We start from the raw sequence: 24,434 nt of genomic DNA, 5'->3' as shown, positions 1-24,434 counted from the left end.
CACAGGACCTGCCACAAACAATATCCACTAACCTGTATGCCGGTGACTTTAGTATCGCCTGCCATTCGCCTGATATGCGAATGGTAGAGAGACAGCTGCAATGCAATCAACAAAATAGCAAAATGGGCCCAAAACAATGGTTTTTGCCTGTTTTTGCAGGAAGCGTACCCTACATCCACACCCAGAACTTAGACTAGAAAATCAAATCATACCAGTTGTCCCTAGTGTCTGCTTTCTTGGTGTGATACTTGACCAAAAACTCACCTTCCTGGAACATATAAAAACACTCAGAATTACCTGTCTTAAAAAGCTAAATATCTTAAGAGTTCTATCAGGCACAACATGGGGAGCTGACTGATACACACTATTACAGTTGTACCATGTGCTAATATGTTCATGTCTAGACTATGGTTCTGTAGTTTATAGCTCTGCTAGACAAAAAAAGTGCTTTACGCTGGCTTGATCTTGTGCACCACAGTGCTCTTCATCTTGCACTGGGGGTGTACCGTACATCACCTGTCCACAGCCTATATGCTGAAGCACGTGAAACCTCCCTGCAGCTACGCAGACAAATGCTTTTATTACACTATGCAGCAAAATTCAAAGGGCATCCAAACCATCCCACTTGGAATGGACTTTTCTCTCCTAAATGGGTAAACCTATACCAAGCCTATCCATCAATAAATCCACCAACCGGGATAAGTCTTTGCTCATTGCAGGCCGATTGGCAAATTGACTTTAGCAAGATACAGCCCACTGCCTGTCATACAGTCCCACCTTGGACATACTATATACCACCCTGCGACTTTTCATTGACAACCTGGGGAAAACACGCCTTATCCCAACAGAACATACTGCAAATGTACGCTGCACTGAGAACCCAGCATGGCCAGTACACACCAATTTACACAGACGGGTCTAAGACTGACAATCATGTTGGTGCAGCAGCAGTATTTCCCAACACAACTATATCCAAGAAACTCCCTATGGAATGTAGCAGCTGTACTGCATAACTTTGTGCTATCCACATAGCCTTAAACTATGCACTCTAAAAAACCATATTGCACAGTGTTGTTATATATATACAGACTCCATTAGTGCTATCCAAACTATACAACAAAACCCAAAGAATGATAACTCCCTACTTAGACAGATCTGGAATACTCTGACTAAGTTAAACCAGAAGAAACAACAAGTTCTGTTATGTTAGATCCCTGGAATTTCCAGAAATTTCTGGCCACGCTGGAATTTCTGAAAATGAACAGGCTGACCTAGCTGCCAAAACTGCTACTGATCCTATAGCTCAAGCCTTTACTACACTTGCATCTGACTACAAGTACATTATAAAGAAACAATGTATTGAACAATAGATCTGGCAGAGTCAGGCCAATAACAAATTACTCGGCATTAAAAAAGATCTCAAACCATGGAAGTCTAGTATTCATGAGAACTGACATGAAGAAGTTGTATTAGCAAGATTACAGATAGGTCACAAACACCTGACACATCTCTATCTACTTAAAGCCGCTGATCCACCATGTTGCACAAACTGCAAAGCCTAACTTAGTCCAACATATACTCATTGACTGCCCAATTTATAACAATGATCATCAAACTCTATTTGCCTCTTTTCTAGCAATGAATATGCTGAGTATTGCCCATCTTTTAGCAGATACGCCACATGTAGACAAAATCTTCACTTTCCTTAAAGAGATAGAACTGTATAACACACTGTAAACTTTAACTGCAATTGAAGGGGGGGGAACGCTAAACTTTACCAAAGTTAGGTGCATTATGGCCATGTTGCTCTTGTGCCGTAAAGCCTACACACAAAAACAAACAAACTATCTGCATTGCTCAGAAAACTTCATATCTGACTGCACAGTTACTCCCAGGTCTTTTTCATTTTCTACCTCTTTAAGTGTAGTACCACACAGTTGATAGTTTCTCTGGGGTTACTTCTACCCATATGCAGTACTTTGCATTTGTCAATATTAAACTTCAGTTGCCACTTCTCAGCCCATCTGCCCAAATTTTCTAGATCCTGTTGCAGTAACACACTGCCATTACTCTTATTAACAACCATGCCAACCTTTGTATCATCTGCAAACTTTAATGCTAAGCCTGATATACCTTCATCAATATCATTGATAAATATACGAAACAACAGTGGACCCAACACCGAACCCTGTGGGACTCCACTAATAACATTAGTCCACGAAGAGCAGCACCCATTGATTACCACCCCTCTGTCTTCTCCCACTCAACCATCCTTTTATCCATTGTAGCAACTTACCCTTAATACCATTCTGCTCCAATTTGTACAGTAGTCTTCCATGCACAACAGTGTCAAAAGCTTTCCTGAAATCCAAGTATATGATATCAAAATTATTTTTTGCATCCAGTTCCTTTGTAACCACATCATAATAACCAATCAGATTTGTCAGACAAGACTTTCCCTTAACAAACTCATGCTGTCTGAATTATTGCTGCAGTCTTGTCTAGATGATCCTGCAATGCATCTTTAACCAGTGACTCCATTATTTTACCCGGTAGAGAAGTTAAACTTACTGGTCTGTAATTACTCGTGTCACCCTTCCAGCTCAGAAGAAGCTAGACGCACCAAGATTTCCAGAGTAAGAACTGACCTAGTCAATTGTGGGTACTCAACCCATATATTAGACAAGTGCTTGCTACAAGCACAAGAGTTTATGACCCATATGAGAACATTGCCCCATTTGACAATATACCTACTGCCTATATTCCGTACTATCTGGGCATGTCGGACCAGATTTATAAAATCCTCCGTGAGTACAACATAAAATGCGTACAGCTCCCTGGTAGGAAAAAATGGCATTCTTAGATGATGTCACTTCAGGATGAGAGCAGAGGGCATGGTGAAAATTTAATTTTCGTTGAATGGTGTGTTTTCAGAGGCCGATTTAAGCCTGCATACATCCTTAAATCTGAGTACATACTGCACAGCAGCATAGATCTGTTTGTCACCCAGAACGTAATTTTGAAGGGACCAATCAGGCAACCGCTTCATTAGCTCGTGCCTAATGCATAGTAGTTTGCAATTGACGTATTGTGTGTGTTCTATGATACTGAATATGTTAGAAGTTAAGAATGTGTGTATAGTGTTCTTGTGCTCGCTATATAAACAGGTAATCGTGAAGATGATGATTTATAATTTAAATAAAACAACAAAAACCCATTAAGATTATTACTAAATGTAGTCCTTCCCTAACTATGTTAAACAAAAGCCAAATTAATTTTAGACGTCACCAAAGGGGGGGAAAAAATGGTCATCAGTACCACATAAAAAGACTGCATAAAGAGGATTTTTAAAAAAAAAAAAAAAAAAAAATTCTACAAAACTAGCAGAAAAAAAGTGGCTTATGATAAGTCACTCCAAAAGTGAAAGTGACTATGAAAACAAACAATGGGGATGAAATAATTACTGCACTGAAATGAAAGTCCAAGAAGCATCCTAAACAGTTGAAGTTATTTTAAAAGAATTAGAAAGTATGGAGAATAACGAACAAGTTGGCAGAAGAAAATGATGGCAGCAATAATATTAATACAGAACATGTAAATCTGAATTTTAATGATCGAACCACATGGAATTTTAATATCCACAAAAACAGATCTCTTATAGCTAGTATGGTCCTGAAGATATAGTGTTAAGTATGTATCCTGTCACTAATGGCCAATATTTCAATAATTCGTGGAAATACAAAAATGAAGGTACTAAAAAAAAAAAAAGTGTGGGGATAAATAATTTTTTTAAAAACAATTAATTCATTAATACATATAATATTAAACAATTTTTTTTTTCATACATTAGCATTAGTAGAGGCATATGATGCAAGAAATCAGGCTTATATAGCATCAGCCAAAAAAAAAAAAAAAAACACACCTTCCCACAATTTATTTAAGATATCAACTTCCACAACAACAGATGTAAGTTTGTTCCAGCAATCAACTATCCACTGGCTAAAGGTAAATTTCCACACATCTATTCGACAACTGTCTTTCCTCAATTTCAGTTTATGCCCCCTCAGTTTTGTAATCTGAGGAAGAATCCCATCAGCATTGAGCCTGCTCAATCCATTCAAGGCCTTATTCACCTCAGTCAGATCACCTCACAGGTGCCTAGTCTCTAGACAATGCAATTTGCAAATTCCTTTGCCCCCCCCTCACCAGTCTTGTTGCCCTTCTCTGTACTTATTCTAGAAACTATATCCTTTCTAAAATGAGGCTTCCAGACCTATACAGAGTACTCAAGATGCAGCCTGACCATTGCTGTATAAAATGGGATAATCACCTCCTTGTCCCTCCTAGCAAAATTCCTATATATCATTGACAAGACCCCATGACCTGCTCTGGCAGCCTGTCTGCACTGCTCAGAAAACTTCACATCTGACTTCACAATTACCTCCAGATCTCTTTCATTCTCCAGTACCTTGAGTGTAACACAATGCGGTACATTTCTCTGGGGAATACTGCTACCCATTTCAGTACTTTGCATTTGTCGATGTTAAACTTCAGTTGCCACTTCTCAGCCCATCTGCCCAACTTTTCTAGGTTGTTAATGACAGTAGCATACTGTCATTAACAACCCTGCCAACCTTTGTATCATCTACAAACTTCAGCATTAAGCCTGATATTCCTTCATCAATATCATTGATAAATATATAAAAGAACAATAGGCCCAACACCAAACCCTTAGGGACTCCACTAATATCATTAGTCCACGAAGAGCAGCGTCCATTGATTACCACTCTCTGTCTTCACCCACTCCACCATCCTTTTATCCATAGCAGCAACTTGCCCTTAATGTCATACTGCTCCAATTTGTTTTAGAAATCCAAAACATCTTCACCTGTCCTTCCTACTCACCTGTTTTGACACCTGGTGATTTCTTCTCATTTCCAAAAATGAATTCCTAGCTAAAAGGGCATTGCTTCCGGGACATCTCAGAAATTGAAAAAGAATCGCTGATAGCCATGCGTGCAATTTCAGGGATTTCAGGAAAGCTTTTTATACTGTTGCACACAGAAGCCTGCTGTACAAATTGGAGCAGTATGGCATTAAGTTGCTGTTATGGATAAAAGGATGGTTGAGTGGGAGAAGAGAGTGGTAATTGATGGACACTGCTTGTTGTGGACATATGTTATTAGTGGAGTCTCCCAGGGTTTGGTATTGGGACCATTGTTGGTTTCTATATCCGTCAATGATATTGGCAAAGGTATAACAGGCTTAATGGCAAGTTTTAGATCAACGTTTCCCAAACTGTGTTCCGTGAAAAATCGTAATTAATAATTAGAAAAATAAAATAAATAAATTTTGCATATTTTTAGCGTACACCACTTTTGTATCATAATTTTAACTTTTTTTTTCTGTTATTAATATATTGGCATAGACTAATAATCAGTTTTGGCGACTTCTGCATAGAGAAGTATGTGTAGAGGTAATGACATCTACGAAAAAGTAGCAATAGTACTGATCTAACATCTAACATGGCATTCGTATGTGATTTAGCCTGGAGTACACAAGTTGATAAAACTGTGGTTGATGAAAACAAAATATGACAATATTGTGAGGATGAACAATTGCAGCATTTTATTCCCTAAAAATCTGAAGTAAAAAAACAGGAACCAACTATTAAAAGACCAAAACAAAAGTATGATGACAGCTATTTGAATTTTGGCTTTACATGTATTGGAAATAAAGATGCTCCTGGTGCACAGTGTGTCGTATGTAATAAAATATTAGCAAACAGTTCTTTGGCTCCTGCTAAACTTGTGTTCCATAAATATATTGTGAGATGAAAAGTTCCATCACTAAAAAAGTTTTGGAAATGCTGTTTTATATGATACAACAGTTGGCAGGGTTGTTAATGGCAGTAATGACGGTATGTGGCGGCAACAGGATCTATAATAGTTGAGCAGATGAGCTGAGAGGTGCCAATTGAAGTTGAACATTGACAAATGCAAGGTGTTGCATATGTGTAACAGTAACCCCAGAGTAACATACTGACTTGTGGTACGACACTCTCCACTATCCTGAGTGTTGTACCGAGTTGTGGTACAACACTCAGGGTAGTGGAGGATGAAAAGAATACAGATTGCAAAGAGTGCAATTGCAAAATAACTGTTGAATCACTAGCATGGTTCCTGAGATGCAGTTATAGTTCTGGAGCAGAGAAATTAGAGGACAAGCAGCAACTGAGTTGAAGGTAGTGATTATATCAAGGAAGAAGCAGTACAGATTCTCCTTTTTCTGCGAGGAAAAGGCTACAAATTTTGTGATTGCATTTGGGGATACCATCTGATCATTTTTCAGAGAATTTTGGAAGGGTGTTGAGCCACTTCAATTTGGAAGATGAAATTGAGATTTCAGACAGCATGTCACAACATAAGTCCTGTACCACAGGTATTACACTGTTGGATAAAATATTACTAAATCTGGTAACATATTCCTGGGCCTCTGGCCAGAAGTCTTGAAGAATGGATGTGAATTATTGTGGAAAGATCCTCTTCCCTTTGTAGATTGGGCATTGATAAATTCAGTTAAGGCTGCTCTCCTAGTGGCATTAAAAAGTGGGAACGGCCAGCTGAAAAATCAGTTTCTGTGTGAGGGCTGTTTCTGAAACTTATGAAATGCTTTCTGCTTGTTCTGAAAAAGGATTGATAAGTTGGATGTCTGTCACAGTTTGTTTTGCAAAGAGAACAGGCAACATCTAGACGTTAAGACACATGAAATAAAAGCAAGCCATTAAGCCAACCAGAACCAAGCATCGGGGAGAGGAATGTGAAGATAGACTGACCGGTGAGACCAAGTGTACAGGAACTTGGCAAGATCTTGATTCGGAGAAAAGTGGTGATAAAACTTTTACCCAGAGACTTATATCTTCTTGTAAGGTGGCAGTATACAATGAACTTGTTTGACAGAAAAAGGTGGTTCGAGTCAAAGCAAACTTATAGGTTTTTGATACCTCCAGGTTAGACGATACCAAATTTTGGTATTTGGTATCGTCTAACCTTGGAGGCCCTCCTAGTAAGTAGGGAATCAGCTTCCATGGAGTGAGAATTAGAAACTGGCTAGGCAAGGAGGTGGAAGTTGAATCACAGAGGCTAAAATGTTACCAATACTAAATTACAATTTGATTATTTAGCAGTAGAGCTGGGATAGACTGACCGATGCATGTGGGAAAGGCAACAGTAACAAGGCCAGAGGTAGTAAAAATGTGTACATGGACAGATAGAGATTCAAGTTGAGAGGTCTGGTACTGATGGTGGGAAATGATAGGATAAGCCATGGAAGTGTACAGACATCCAACACCACCTGAAACTAAAAGGAAATTAATATCAATATGACAGCATCTTATACATAGACTGTTGCTGTTTGTTTTTTTTAGGAGCATTAGCAACTAAGGCCATATTGCTCCGCTTATACATAGAAGGTGAGAGAGTACATTCACTAGCTTCAGTACAGTTATCAATTTTTGTGGTATTGTAATTTGCTAATTTACAAAACCATGACAGTTTATTTATGCTAAACTTGCAGCATTTAATGAAAACAAATAAGCTTAGTACGATGTAACAGATAATAAACTAATAATTAGAGAGACATTCGCATATTCGATTGTTGAAAAAAACATAGTGGAACACAATTCAACTGACCTGAAGGTGTAATACATACAAAAGAGCTAAAATAAAACGATGAAAATATTATAATTCAAAATTAATGACGAACACATAACAAACAGTAGCCTTTAACAACTATCACCACTTTAATTCTGATGCTGATCCACATAAGACCACTGTACAAATTGGGACAGTTTAGCATTACAGGCAAGTCACTGCTAGGGATATAAAAGGATGGTTGTGTATTTAGAAGATGGAGTGGTTACCAATGGGCTAATGGGGATCTTCTTGGACTAATGTTATTAGCAATGTCCCTCAGTGTTCGGTGATGGAACCATTATTTGTTTCAGTATTTATTAATGATATTGATGAAGACATCAAATTTCATTTCATTATTTCAGATATGAAGGTCAGCAGGGTGGTTAATGATAGAATTACCCCGGGTACTTTTCGTTTTCTGCCACTCTGAGTGTAGTACCACACAGATGATATGTTGTTCTAGGATTACTGCTACCCATATGCAGTACCTTGCATTTGTCAATGTTAAACCTCAATTGCCATTTCTCAGCCCACCTGCCTCATTTTTCTAGATCTTGTTGCAGTAGCATACCTCCATTGCTGTTATTAACCACCCTACTAACTTTTGTATCTTCTGCAGACTTAGACATTAAGCCTGATATACTCTCATCAATATCTTTAATAAATACAGAAAATAACAATGGGCTCAGCAGTGAACACTGTGGCACTATACTAATAAATTAGGCCATGGAGAGCAGTGTCCATTCATAACCACTGTCTTCTCCCACTTAACCATCCATTTATCCATGGCAGTAAATTTCTCTTGGTGCCACACTGCTCCAATTTGTACAGCAGTCTTTTCTGCACAACAGTATCAAAAACTCTTGACATCCAAGTATATAATATCAAAATTATTTTTTGCATCCAGTTCCATTTGTCACTGCATTGTTGTATCCAGTCAAACTGATCAGACAAAATCTCCCCTTAATGAACCCATGTTGTGACTGAAGTTTTACCCCTTCATGGATTATCCCGAGATATCTCGTTTTTAGTTTTAAAAGTTATTTGGAACTACACTGAATATCTAGGGATGCAATAATACCCAAAGCAAACAACAATACTTACAAATTTACGATTGAAACGTATTTTCTCAGACAGTTATCTGGCTAATTTTTCATTAGCCTGATAAATTTTCTGACGGCTGGCAGCAGACAACTACTTATATTTACTAAGTGCAAACAGTAAGAAAAATAAAATTTGCCAACTTAAATGCTGAATACTGAAAGCGTTAGCCAATTAGAAACAATGTCGAAAAATATTTTGGTGCCCTCTTGAACTGCGCCCATAAGTGATGCTTACTTCGACTATTCACTTGTGGCGGGAGAATACAGCTTGTATGTTCCAATTGATTTTTTAAATTTATTTATATAATGAGTAGTGAAAAAGAGTTGTTTTTTTTTTTTTTTTGTTCCTTTCTTTTAGCTCAAGGGCAAATTTATTTTAAAAAATCTGTTTAATTTGCATACTTTTTAGCAATACATGAGATATCTCGGGATAGCCCAAATGGGTTAATTGCTCCCATGTATTTTCTACTAAAAAATTTATAAAAAACACAAAAAACTATACAATGAGTATTTGCATGATGCATACTTTTAATTTGTAAAATAAAAAAAAAGTTATCGGTTATGGCACATTTTCAGGAAAAAAATGTTCTGGGAAGGGGTTAAATGCACTCCAGTCTAGATAGTTCTGTATCACATCTTTAACTAGTGACTCCATTGTTTTTTCTTGAACAAAAGTTAAGCTAACAGTTCTGTAATTACTCACGTCACCCTTTGTTCTCCATTTGTGAATTGGGGCTACATTCACACATATCCAGTCCACAGGGAATGCCTGTGAATTAAAAGATGCCTTCATAATTATGGCTAGAGTTTTCTTACTCCTTTGCTGCTTCTCTTAATATAGTTGGATAGATCTCATCCACCCTAAGTGCCATTTTTATGTTTAACTTCCACAATTTCTTTTCAGTTATTACAAAATCATTGTAATAATCCACTATCAGAAAGGGGATTTTGTTGTTCTGTTTTTTTTTATATACTGCATTTTGAACTAAATCTTGTTAATTTTATTTGTTATTGTTTGATCTAAAAAAAAATCCTTGACTCGTAATTTAATTGCATTTTTAGCAAAGTGTTTTAGAACAAGTTTTAACTTAAACTTTAATGTAATGTGTGGATTGATGTTAAATTCATTTGTAATAATATCAGAATATGTAGATACTGAGTATATTAGTGTTAATTAAGTGCTGGGATAAAGTTTATGAAAGAAAAAATAAATAAATAAAACTAATGGAGTCTGTTTTATAGTTAAAAGAAAACAGGATGAAGTCTAAAGTAACAGCTGGACCTCAATCAAACATATTGGAGGGAGTAACTTGGGAAGAAGTTCGAAAAATGCAGGTAAGTAAATTACTGTTTTTATAGTATGAACTCCATTATTTGTACAGCCCAAGAACTGGTCAAAGAACCTCACAAGGGTTTTATTGTGGAATTGTAATATTTAGAAATTTTGTGACAAGAAAAACATCTCATTTAAGATGTAATCCTGCTAAGAAACTCAATGTTTGCTCCTTAGAATTTACCATTAGCTTAACATATATTTCCTCTCTTTAAAATGTTCCTTTTGATAAAAGTTTCCTAGTAAGTTCAGTTTTTGGTCATTACATACGTGGCATTTTAGCCACATAATGATCTGCTTTATAAATGTTTGTAAATATCAAAGCTTCTAAAATGTGATTGTATATTTGGTTGTACTGTAATTAAAAATTTTAAATGAATCGAGTGAAAAACTTTTGGGGAAAAGGAGGTCTACTAGAAACAGTTTTACAAGAAAATATGTTAATGTACTGCTGATACTCCAGTTGACAACAGTAGCAGTGCCGAATTCATTAGTATTTAACAAGATGCTATGTGCTACCAGCAGAAGTGTAAATCATCAATCTGTGATTTAGTGGCTTCACCCTGCTCTTGAAGTTGAAGACCATTGTGTTATAAACAACTGTTGGAAAATGGATGGGAACAAGAAATCTCATGTTACAAAAGTGATATGCTGAAATCTCATTGTGTACTACTGGATCTTGGATCCAGTAGTACACAAGTGTTGAGGCATGATAAAATCATTGTTTATTTTTTGTACTAATCATAAGATGGAAAATTGGAATTCTACATGTCTGAATGATATATGGATATGAAGTAAATAGGTTTATTTATGCCATGAGGTGAAAATTGTCAGAGGATATGCTGTGGGCAGAACAAAGATACAAAAGGTATTAGAACCTGTAGTACTCAGTATGATGTATGGGTTGAAGTTTGAGAAGACAAGAAGATACTTATTAACAATGGACTTGAATTTCTGTAGACATAATTTTCAGAAAGTGAAGGAAGATTGTTTCAGTAAGCTGAAGTTGAAGAAATAAATGAGGAAGAAAAACAGTTGGTTCTGCGAGTTGGAACTTGGGCAGTAAATGGATGCTGACTGGTTGCAGCCTGTGTTCAGACTGGTTTGGAAGAGAGGGGGGAATTATTTTGGGGGCACAGCTGCAGATATGGGAATAATATTCCTGAGGACTTGAGAGTCGTATAAAGAAAGGTAATGCTGAGAGCGAAAGAGAGAACCCAGTTTTGTAAATGCAGAGGAAATAGTATGTGTAATGCTTAAGCCAAAAGAGATTAGAAGTCAGGTAATTCCTAATAGGGATATGTGTTCTTTTTTTTAGAGATCTGTGTCATTGAAGATACATATATTAGACTCCCTTTTCACAAGACATAAGACAGTACTGAGTTTTAGAAATTAACTAAAAATTTTTAACTTAATTGAAATTAAGTTATCTTAGCATATTGGAGAATTACCTGTAATTCAGCATTTATAGAATTGGTGGTGGATATTCAAGAGGATAAAGGTGGAATACAATATGCTGTCATTAACAAAACTATGGATCGGATTTGCAATCAATGGAAAAAGGTCATTAATTAGCATTAGTAGAGGCATGTGATGCATGAAAGCAAGCTTATACAGCATCAGCCAAAAAAAAAAAAAAAAAAAAAAAACCTTCCTGTTTAAGCCATCCATTCACTCTAAAAATTTATCTAGTTCTGGCTTGAATTTATTTAAGCTGTTTACGTCTACAACTGTTTTTCCTCAATTTGAATTTATGCTCCCTCAGGTGCATAATCTGAGCAAGAAGAAGAATCCCATCAGCATTGAACTTTCTTAAACCATTTAAGGCCTTATACACTTCAATCAGATCACCTCACAGGTGCCTACTCTCCAGATGCTGCAATTTGCAGAACTTAAGCCTTTCTTGGTAAGAGCAACCCTTTGTTCCACAAGCCAATCTTGTTGCCCTTCTCTGTACTCGTTACAGCAGCTCAACCTCCTTCCTAAAATGAGGTGTCCAGACCTGTATGCAATACTCAAGGTGTGATATGACCATTGTCTTATACAAGGGGATAATCACTGCTTATCCCCGCTAAAAAAATTCCTGTATATCATTGACAAGACCCCCCCCCATGAACTACTCTTGCAGTCTGTCTGTGCTGTTCAGAAAATTAATACACAAGAGGTAAAGAGTGGGAGAAATAACTGAATCTCGAGGAACACCAACATTAATGGAAAAGTTAGAGAGAGAGCTATCATCACCACCCCCGCAGTGAGCAGTTAGAGAGGAAACTGGATTCCCCATTTGCAATAAAACAGTTGGCAATCCATAAGATGGAGGTTTATACCAGATGCGTAGTGTTCAGTGTCAAGTGGCACCAGGGGATCTCTCCCAACTCCACGTAGTACCCCTCTGTAAGTGTAGGGTTTATGAAGTGTAGTGTTGGGTTGTGTTCTTCTGGTGGTTGTTTAGCTGTGGGGGTCCCCTATTCAGACCTCACATTTCTCGCCATGTGGAGGTAGGCCAGGCAGTAGAGGAGATGCATGAGATTCTAGCAGGTCCTGCCACAAAGTCACCTAAGCTTTCCATCGTGGGTCCTAAAAAATTTTTATAGTAGAGCACGGGGATATAGTGCAAGAAGGGAGTAAAAAGTGTAGCGCCTGTAAAGAAGGCAGCTGCCTGAGTTTGGTGCAAAGACCGCTAGAATCCTACTCTGTTCAAAGACAAAGTTAGGAAATTCTACCCTGATATGATTGGGCTTAGCAGATATATTGAAAGTTTATCAGCAGAGTAGAGCTTTTGAAGCATATGATAGGAGCATTCAGCTGGCTAAAGTCTAAGCCTCGTCATGGTTCCCAGTATGAGTAGATAGTAGGGTCTTGTGTTTCATAAACAGACCTTGGGCATATTTGGTGAATGCATGATAGTGCTGTTTTTCTGTAACGAACAACTGTCACTGTTGTGAGGCTTGGATCCTAGTGTAAAAGATGCTACTAAGGTCCTCATCGAGTGGGCAGAGGTGTAGTAGATGGTTCCAGTCCTTGATCTCTTCATACGAACAATAGGAGTTATCTGTTATGCCCATGGAAGTCAGTTTGTGATTGATGGAAGCATGCCCAGTTATTAGATACATTGCGTAAAGACCTAGGAAGAACCACGGTGGAGCTTTGGGGAAACAAGTGAAACATCAAGAATAAATTTTTTAGCAGTTAGACCTTGTCAGTGTCTGTACATTTGGCCTGCCAGGTCTGTAGAAGCTTGGCTGCAATTGATTCCTTCTCAGTCTTACTGTCATTGAGGGTGTTGATAGTATACCCAAGGATGGAGGTTGGTAAACCCTTGGACAAGTAGTGATAGATTCCTTGACAGATGCCTCTAGATCGAGTGGAAGGACGCCTGCAAGGACCTGGAGGGCCACAGAACTGACTGCGCAGCAGGCCCTAATGATAGTAAGATACTTCGCTGGATAGTTTCTAGCTTGTGCTGGTTACAGTTCAATTTAGCTTGGTGAAACCAGATATGTAAAGATTTGTAGAAAGATGGATTTGTAGAACAACTTAAGTGTGTGGTGGTTCAACCCCCAATCTGACCAGCTAACCTGAGCAAAGAAGGCTGTATAATTTCTGACCTTGGTATGGGAATGAGAAATATGTGGGGAAGAGGTGAGCTTGAAGACCAAGGTGATGCCCAGATGTTTAAGTTTGGTGACCAGTTTGATGGTACTATGATTTTAATCTGTGGAGGTCTTGTTGTCTGCGGGGTTCCCTTGAGAAGAATGGACTGAATTTTTTGTGCGGATATACGTAGCTTATGGAGTTTGGCCAATCTTACAAAATCCAAATGGCATGATTTACAATGGCTTCAAGAGCCTGTAGCGACTGATATGGTGAGGCCACTGGCAAATGCCTGAGTGGTAACAGAGCCCAGGTCATGAGCAAGGAGCTCAGCTAGAACAATTTTCCAGAACAGCCCTGGGGGCATCCTCTATGGGCAGGGCATGTGAGACTTTGAAACCCTATGAAAATTCGACCTTTTTGCTGGAGCATGTTCCAGGCTTATGGATAGATCTTTATAACTCAGTTACAGAACTATGAGTAAGTCTGACACTTAGGCTTGAAGTGGTCTCTGGTTTCAGCAATGTCAAAAGAATCTTGGAAGTTGCAGTGAACTAATCTCATCCATGATGTTGTCCGGAATGAGGTCTTTATCCACTTCGAATGATGTATAAAGGGTCCTTTCCTCTTGGGAATTTCTGCGGTCATGCCAAGAGAAGTAACTGTTGGGTTGGAGATGACTGATTGTGCCTCTTTCTTTGTGGCTGTCTCAATAATTATTCCAATGTTGCGAGTCTTCCTGAGAGACTTTATTCTTGTGCTTTTCTAGTCTTAGGGTAACTTCTATACAACAATAGTTATGACAGACTCAGTGGAGTCAAAGGTCGAATTCTCTGTAGGCTTTAGTAGTAAGAAGGTTGGCGTTTGAGTTGAGCGGACACGCTGCGTCAGGGCTCCTCAGTTAAGTGGATTGGATTATTGTTGATTATTGCTTTTAAATATTTGATTTATTTAGTATATTGTTGGATTATTTTGTTATAGGTTTTTCTTTAACAGTTTGATTTTTATAATATTATAGATATCATATTTTAAAGTTAATTTTCAATGATATTTAGCTAATTTTATAATGGTAATTATGAGATCTGCCTTACACATGTCACAGGGTATTGTGAATCACAGGGAAATAGCCGATGGTGATTTACACGTGAGTCATGATTTAATCTGTTGCGGAACCTGTGGAATGTTTTCCAAGGTAGACGTGGTGACTCATCATAGCTCACCTTGGGATTCTTTTCTTTGTGATCGATGCAAGGAGTGCACCAATCTTAAATTACAATTTGAGTCACTGAAAAAACGGGTGCTTGCCCTCGAGAATAATGCATCTGGGAGCTCGTCAGGGGACTCAAGACTCCAGCAATCTACCAAGTGATGCACTCCCGATTCGGGCCTCAAAACAGAAAAACCAAGTGCAAACTACTCTGGTTCAAAAGGACTTTGTTTTATTAGGTGACTCTATTGTCAGGGAAATGGGGAATATTTTTTGTAATAAGGATAGGTGGAGTAGAACCAGGGTATGTCTGCCGGGAGCAACTATTAATGATGTCACCAACAGATTGCCAGATTTTAAGGGGGTAAAAAGAATATTATTATTCATGTGGGAACTAATGACATTAAACGTACACGATCTGACAATTTGTTGGAAAAATACGGGACGATGCTGAGGAAATGCTGTGAGCTAGGCCCCAATGTCTACGTGTCTGCAATTCTACCTAGACACGATAGGAGGGATTATATGTTTCAAGACTTGAAGGACTCTGCAAGGCTTTTGGGTGGAAATTTCTATCAGCTTGGCCCACACTTGTAGCTTGAAGGAATTTGTTTCCTAGAGACGGGATACACTTAAACAAAGGTGGTTTTTAAGGTATCCTCAATAATATTGGCAAAAGTTTTTGCCAATATTATTGAGGATACCTTAAAGGTTCAGGGAAACTGCTAGTTACAGGGGATGTGGGTAATACTGACACGTGTTTATCTGATGATAATATTGGTCAAAGTAACTCTTGCACATACCTCAAGAGTTCTTATCTGTTACCCCAACTGGACATATTATCTAGATGTTCTGGGGACAGAAACGTGTCAAGTGAGCAGGTAGCTAATGCCAGGGAAGAGAGCCTAAAAAACTTCAAGGGTTGTGTTAGGGTTGTTAAATGTACAAGAACAGTAAGTCTTAATTGTTTATATAGTAATGTTAGAAGTGTCGGCAATAAAATGAGTGAATTCAAACTGCTGGTTAAAACAAGTAACGTAGACATAATAGGGCTTACGGAAACATGGTGCCACCCGGAAATAGGGGATTTCATGGTTTTGTAAAGGTAAAATCATGTTTAACAAATCTTGTTTTTGGAAGGGTCACTCATGAGCTGGATTTAGGGAATAATTTTGACATTTGTTTATTTAGATTTCAGCAAAGCTTTTGACTCAGTCCCACATGAACGGTTGCTTTATAAGCTGGAACAGATTGGAATCACTGAGAAAATCCTTAGATGGATAGCAGAATGGCTTCAGGGCAGGAGGCAGAGGGTTGTGATAAATGGCTATTCCTCAAATTGAGTTGATGTAAGAAGTGGGGTTCCCCAAGGATCAGTATTAGGACCACTGTTGTTTTAATTTTCATAAACGACATTGATGAAGGGATAGAGGGCATGATGTCTAAATTTTCAGATGATGTTAAAATTGGTAGAGTAATTAATGATCACTGTCACGCTGAGCTTCTTCAGAGAGACCTAGATAGACTTCAAATATGATCAGAAAAATGGCAGCTATGCTTTAATCCAACAAAGTGTAAGGTATTATATCTGGGAAATAGTAATTCCAAAAGAACTTATTCACTTGGTGGAGTTCAACTAAACCCAGTACTGGAGGAAAAGGACTTGGGTGTTGCCATACAGTCAGACACGTAATTCTCTGAGCATTGTAAACAGGTTGTAAGGAAGGCCCATGGTGTCCTATCGATGATCTATTGAACTTTTGCAAGTAGAGATAGGGATGTGATAATCCCATTATATAAGGCTTTTGTTAGACCACACTTGGAATACTGTAATCAAGTATGGATACTGCTCCTAAAGAAAGACATCAAGCTTCTTGAAACGGTGAAAAGACGGGTAACTCGCCTGGTGAGATCGGCAAAAGGGTGTCCATATGAGGAAAGACTTCGAATATGTGGGTTGCAGAGTTTACACCTTAGAGGAGATTTGATTGAGATGTTTAAGGCTGTGAGAGGCATCAGTAAAATGAATGAGGACGAAATTTTCAAGATTATAAATGATGCTAGAACTAGGGGGCATAAATTCAAGTTACGGGGGAGATGTTTAGATTGGACTGCAGGAAGGTTTATTTTAGCTAGCAAGTTATAAATTAGAATAAGTTGCCTATATGGGTGGTAGAGGCTGAGAGTTTGGGGAAATTCAAAGGACATCTGGATAGTACCTTCGGGTGAGGGAAACGCATAGAATGATAGGTTTAATTTTCTTTTATTGATTATTAGTTGTTTTTTTTTTTTTTTTGTTTTTTTTTATCTTTGTTTTATTCAAGGGTTTTTTTTTTTTTTTTTTGTTTTTTTTTGGTTGGTGCAGCATAAGCCATAGGCTTTCTTGCACCATGTGGCCATTACTAATATTAAGAGCTGTGGTTCACGTAGGAGAGTTTTTGTCCCTTCTGGACTGCAGGTTTACTGGTATATGGAGCTACACTAGGTGTGGTCCTCAGTTCAACGTAGGAAAGGGGGTGCTGTGGCATTTCATTTCCTCTTCCTTCAAGGTAGGCATCTAATTTGGCCTTTGTTCGTTCTTGTTCTATGTGGAGGTTGAGGAGAACAAGCTCCATCCTCAACCAGACAAACTGTGTATTCTCTGATGGCAGAGGTGATGAAATTACTTTGTTGTGAGATCAGGGCCACCAAATCAAGTTACAGTGACAAAGTTTGATCTGTTAATTAACCCTTCAGTTTCTTGAGTTGAGATAGATCTTTCTTTGTCAGTGATTAGGACTAGTTTATAGTGTTATTTGTAATGCGACTCAGGGGTTTACCCCAACTCAGTGTCAGACAATGTGATGAATACAAAACTTCTGTAAAGATCATATGTATGTAGCTTAGTGATGTTCATGTAGCATTAGTGTGGGATTGCCTTCTTCTGACCTCTTAGCCTAGGGGCTTGTGTTTTCACACAAAAACATTTAGTTTACCGTCCAGCAACACGAGGTGGGGTGAACCTTGTGGTTGCCAAAGCTACAGACCGAGAAAGCCCAATAAAAAAAAGTGCCACATGTGGCATCATGCAAATAAAGGCTTTTGTTGTTGTAAACATTTTATTGATCACTCACAAATTTTCGTAATTTCAGCTGGAACAAAATACAGTGGATTTATAATAACTAAAGTAAGAGATATACTTGCGATTGGAACATATCTAAATGTCTGGAAAACAGCTGAGATTGAGATCTTGTAGTTGAAATTGAGGGATTAGTGTTTAGAGTTAGATGAAAGTTTCTTGCAGGAAAGTAAACGAGTTTAATTTCTTCCAACCTTGAAGTTAATGAAATCGCCATCATGACCTTGGGTATTTTATATAAATATTTTGTTAACAGCACTGCACCTTGAATTGAGTACAGCAGCAAAACAAAATGAATGAAGCCAATTATATCCTGTATGTCACTCTTAGGAGAAATATAGACAAGCATTGTATCATTTGGCCGTTGGGTAACAAACATGCCGCTGTACATATATCGCCAACGGGCAAAACACTGAATGTCAAACCAGTCATTTCTTGAAAGATGACATCTAAGTATGGGGTGTAACAATGTGTACCTTGCCCATCTTGTGATATATTGTGACTCCAACTGCCTGTTTGGTTTCCTGCTTGAATTGAACCACACAATTAAAGTTTGGAATGCTGACACTCATTATTGTCCAACCAAGTCTCAGATAGTAAGATTTGGCATTGCTGTGTAACAGTCTTTGAGGTTGGCGTGGTGCACCCATAGGCAGTGGCAGTGAAGTGAGAGAACTGAGAGTTCCTTGTTATCATGGATAAATTCAAGCAAACTGTCCTGCCTTGTTTGTAGCTGATTAGTCACAAGTCTGACAAACTCATTTGGTAGATTGATGGTGGATGTAGCATTTCTCAGGCTGTGGTGGAGTCTCCTGTGACCAGTCATTGAGACAATGTGAAGTCCATTGATATCAGTTACATGCAACAGAGTGACATAAACCAGCTGCTGTTCATTCCCCTTTTTGTACTCGTAAACTACTGTATTGAATGTGCTGCCTTGTGACTTGTGTATCGGCATTGAACAAGCCAGTATGAGAGGAAAGTGACTTCTTTAGGCTCAGATTTTGTTCGACAATATACTTGCGGTTCATCTTGGGAGCGGCACAGCTGCGGGATTGATGTTTACTTGAATGTATCTCACCTCCTTGTGAGCTCACTTTCTGACTTAGCAAGGTGGTAAAGTCAAATCAAAAGTGTTGTATATGTTGATCTTCGTTGTATTCAATCTTGGATAATTTACCCATGGTGGATGCAAGGAAAATTAGAGAGCCAATCAGTAACGTCTATGTTGGTAGTAACGATATACAGTCTTCTGATGATTACCCTACTAGCTCCTAATGATTCCATTAGGAGCTAGTAGGGTAATCCGCCAGTGTCGATAACTGACGTTTTCTACAGTTTCTGGCGAATGTGTGCTTCTTACTCTGCGTTCGTGCAACACACAAAGATGTCTTGCACGACTGATTCCACTTTATCCTCTGTGGCACTGAGGGTTGCATGGTTGTACTCGTTGACAGAATTATTTTTCAAGTAGAGTTATATACCATTTGGACAGGCGATTGGCTTCCTCCGAAACGAAGAAATACGACTCAATAAGTTCTTGCTTATTTTGCTCTAATTTATCTCCATACCAGTTTTGGTTAACACAGATGAGAATGCAACATTTGACTGGTGCATAATTTGATCAAGCTTGTAGCATTTGAGGTTGGGCCAGTGATACTTTTTTTTATCTGTTTATAGAACAGGTTTGTGTGAACCTGGGGCGACTGGCGTAAATCTCTGATTAGGAACATCTGCTGCCCGCCGAAGCTCGTTTTCACATTTCCAGTTATCTGTTTTAGCCCCATGTCCATTTGCAATAACATCTCGGCACCGATTGTACTGATTTCATTAATTATTAGCGCTCTGACGTACATAAACAGCGATCTATATTTTTGTTCGACTTCCACCCCCCCAGAGGCAGATTTCTCGAAGTGGAATATCTTGAGAGCAGTATGCACAGTTGTTCTGTAGGTGGTAGATGACTTTCATCAACCAGTGAAATACCACCACTTTGCTTATTGGAGGCTTGAAGTGGTGAAACCCATGTTTAGTCTCTAGAGCAAAGTTTCCGGCATCCCCCTCCTCCCATACTTCTCCTTCAACCCATGCACGGTACTAAGTACTATAGGTTTTGATACCTTTCGTGTTTGTGATTTTCATAAAAAAAAAAAATAAAAAATAGCAGCCTTACCAGTTGAAGCACATGTAATGTAGGTGTTACAATACCTGTCTGCAGTGGTGAGCTGTGAATATTTTAACAATGGGCTCGCATTTTTGCCGACTTTTTTATGTGAAACATCCTTTGTGGGGGGGGGGGTACCTAACATGTAAATCTGATTGGTCACAGAAGTGACGTCACCTGCAGCACCTGCCAGAGGCACTTCCCACACTCAGACCGCTAGTCTGTGCGGAGCACTCGCTAGTCATATGATTAGATTAGAGAATGTGACACATTTTTCGTGACCAGTACAATATCTTGACTTCTAACGTTTTGGAATTTTTGAATAGTATGACGTCACAATCATACTTCCTGCAGCTACTGCTGCAGTAAGTATGATTGCAAGTATTTGCCATATGACTACTGCAACAATACAAAGATTTGTCAACAATTTCATATTTCATCTTGAATTTTCGATATGCAGCTGTTCATAAATGTCGGGGCACCTAACGTTCCATTGTTAGGTGCCCCGACATTTACATATGTTGTTAAGTGCAAAGACAGATACGTTGCAATAACAAATATATGTCTCTTACTTTAGTTATCATAAATCCACTGTATATTGTCTTCCAGAAATTATGGAAATTTGTGAATGATCAATAAAATATTTACAATACAAATCAAAATATCTAAAAGCAACAAGAAGGATGTTTCACATAAAATCATCGACCGTGCATGCTTGGCAGGTGCACAACTTTTTTATTGTTTTTTTTTTTGTTTTTTTTTTTACAACTAAGGAAATTAAAAATTTTTTTTTTTTTTTTTTTTCAGGATAAAATTTTAATATTGTGGATAAAAAATATTTCCAATATTACAAATAACGAATTATCACAAAACATTCTAGAATATAAAAACAAATATTACATAAAAGACAAACTGTTCTAGGAAAGGTACACAAAAATCATAGATTACATGAAAAAAATATTGCACAAATATTCAAGAAAATTTTATTCTAAAAATTGTCATATGCAATTTACTTCTTTATTAATATTTGTTTTCAATCTTCTTTGCTCAATAGATGAGCTGTTATTACGGAGGAACGATTTAACATAACGATCCGGATCAAATTGAAGCAGTGGTTTTCCATTTAGATGTATGGTCATCATAATATGCAATGTGATTAATTGTCAACATTATTCATTCATTCACATGATATTATTCATTATGTTGAAAGCTCGCTCAGCTTCAGCACTGCTAATTGCAGTGGTTTCAAAGATATTTCTGGCTTTTTTAATTGAAAAAGAAATTTCACTCGATTTTAAAGATAAACTGTCTTGAACAAAATCTCTAAAATCATTAATTTTTATTTCATATTTTATCAGAAAACAAATTTCTTATTCGATTTTCACAGTCCTGCCACCAAGACGAAAGTTCTTTCATATTCCACGATTTCTGGTATCATATGTTTTAAAATTTCTTTCAATGATATCATTATTTTCTTTATTTAATTTAAAATAACCCTGCTGCATTAATAACTTATCCTTTAAGAATAAAACAATGTATTTAATAACTTGTCACAAGGTAATTTTACTGTTCTTACTTCGATTTTGATTCCTTCAAATTCTTTCCACTTCAACATGCCCTCAATTTTAGCTTCATATTTCCTTCACAATTTTTCAAATTAGCAATAGCATTGATAGTTCGAATAATTAATTTATCTCCTTTTACCATAGTGAATCTGTAAAGCTTCTGAAATGTAAGCAGGATGTTGATTTAACAATCCCGAATATTTTACTTCTGATTCAAAATGTTTGCACAATGCAGGATAATTCCCTTAATCCACAATTACCATCCACAAGCTACAAGCTGCTCTTCTCAGCCCAAACACACAACCGATCTTTGTAGTTTCCGTATAAAGTTCTTTAGCAATCATCTTTAATTCGCACTGGTTTTTTGGAGATTGGTGATATAATGGATAGTTTTTGTTTTAAATTATTTCCCCTGTGCCATTATATTTTGGAACATTTTCTATACACTGAAAGCCTCGACAAAATTTCAAAATCTACCAACACTTCATCTTTGTAAAGTTTATGTAATATCTTAGTTGCCTCAATCCCCCTCCCCTCTTCATTGCTACTGTCACTAGTTCTTTGAATTTGTGGAAAATGTTGGAATCACATGGATATTCAGCTACTATGACCATGTAAACATAGATGGAAAAATTTACTGAAACATGTGGATCTCTCACTTCTCTGAAAAACGTATGCCCTTTTGTCGGAGTAAAGGGGAATCACAACACAGATTGACCAGAGGCGTGTCGGGAATCTTTTTAATCCTCTGACTGGCTATGGAAAGCATATTGACTAGCCCGACTTCTCGGAATGTGGCTTTATAGGTTTTATGGACACCACTAACGTTGTGGAACGGTAATCCCTTTCACCCTTAATTTGCACTTTCTAATTACCTAAAGGCCAGAGGTGGGAACATTGCATACAAAGTTGTCTCTCTTAATCCATTCATTTCATGGAAATTATTTTCGTTCAGTGGAAACTACTGTATTTTAAATGTAATTACCAAGAGGAATTTTAAAAAAATTTGGTATAAAGAAGTTGGTTAAACAGAGTTCCGACTGTAATTAAATCAAAAATTAAGTAATTTAAAAATACATAACTGATTGATTGCGACTTTAAAATGCTGGGAATGGGGCTCCGCTCGCCCCACCATACTTTTGGCTCTGGATACTCAATAATTGCATCCAGGATTTCATTTGAAAAATAAATGATCATCTCAACAATGGGCTTGCAAATTTTCAAAAAAAATTAACAATGGCCTCTCGCGAGCCCACTACAGCTCACCACTGCCTGTCTGTATTGCTGAAGTGGTTGTATATTTGCATCAAGAGGTGAATCACAAATGTTTTGCTACAACCAGCTGGGCCAGTCAAGAATATCTGAATGGGTTCACGATTGGAAGATAACAGAATCCAAATTACATGCATGAGTAAAATCTTTTGCTTGTCGTTGGCCATTGTCATTGTTTTGTGTTTCTCTGCAATTGCTCCAAGTTGGATGACCATGGCGAACTTTAGATCCTTATTCATCTCGCTGTCTGGATAATTGTAAAAGTCTCAAAGGGGTCTTCTCACAGTTGCATAACAAGGCTATGCAGGTCATTTCTGCATGCTTCAACAGGTTTGTCATTATCTTGATACATCACCTTACAAATTTCTATCATTTTGCGAATGTCCACGTGTGGTTCATACAATTTACACTGTTCTAGTACGTTGTTGTTTGTTATTTGGTTTTTAGGAGCATCAGGAACTAAGGCCATATTGCTTCAGGGATATGCGGTGGTCATTCCGTGACCTTTCCGTATTTGATGGTCACGGGCTCGAACCCCAGTCTAATCAAGAAGCGTGTGCTATGCACTGCTGCTCCTGGCTATGGAGGTGCCTTGTTCTAGTATGAACTCTTCAGTGTCACCGTAGATCTTGACATATGCAATCTCTGACAGTATCTCTGTGTCCTTGTTGTGAAATGGAATGTGCAGCTTTACCATCTTGTGCTTGTACTTGTTGAGATCCCAAGCCATGTCATAGTTTCAATAGCTTATTATGCGTAGATACCGTCATTTCTTGCAGATCCCGTTAGCGCTGCATGTGTAATTTGCAACAAAGCATGACATCCAAGCGATGTGATCTCTTCTTATATGTCACACAAATCCTTGGAGGATTCGTGTGACATATGGAAAGAGAAGTGGTTCATCTCTTTGTTGCACTTCCTCACTTTTTTCACTCAATCAGCCAAAGTGGGAATGTAAACTACCACTGCGGAGCTCTCCGACATGGGCTCATGTAGCAAGTACCAGGTGGCTTCTTGATTTGTGATCTCGACACTCTGGGTGCTCATTCAGATTTGTAATGATCTGTCGCTGTAAATTTCTGATCCCTCAGTTCTTTGTGCTCACATACTCAATGACATACGCAGCACAAGAGTATTCCTCCATATTGAATTGATGTCAGTGTTTGATTTCAAAATGTTACAAACAGCTTGGGTGGATTGTCACTTCTCACTCAGTTGGTGTTTGAGAAATACCATGGGCCGATTTATGCCAGCTCTGAGCACATCCAAGTAATGGTCATGGCAGTCTACATTGTTCGCCCTGGAGAAGGCATCAGTGTCGGAGTAATCATTAACCTCTAGATTTTATCACATCTTGTAGTGAGCGGTGTATTTTACTTTGGGT

At 37.9% G+C, this 24,434-nt stretch overlaps 1 protein-coding gene across 4 annotated transcripts in view; it reads left to right on the top strand.

Annotated features, from left to right (window-relative positions):
- Positions 1-24,434, top strand: part of LOC150083232 (protein hu-li tai shao-like) — a 346,406-nt gene that overhangs the window by 236,714 nt on the left and 85,258 nt on the right. For all 4 annotated transcript variants that reach the window (XM_090377923.1, XM_090377924.1, XM_090377922.1 and 1 more), the window contains one exon: positions 10,040-10,132. In XM_090377923.1, coding sequence (XP_090234049.1) covers positions 10,040-10,132 — 93 coding nt within the window. The remainder of the gene's footprint in view (positions 1-10,039; positions 10,133-24,434) is intronic.

Source organism: Mastigoproctus giganteus, chromosome 7 (genome assembly GCF_048544385.1).
Source record: "Mastigoproctus giganteus isolate SK-2022 chromosome 7, ASM4854438v1, whole genome shotgun sequence".
Lineage (NCBI taxonomy): Eukaryota > Metazoa > Arthropoda > Arachnida > Uropygi > Thelyphonidae > Mastigoproctus > Mastigoproctus giganteus.
This window is presented reverse-complemented; position numbering and strand designations above follow the sequence as displayed.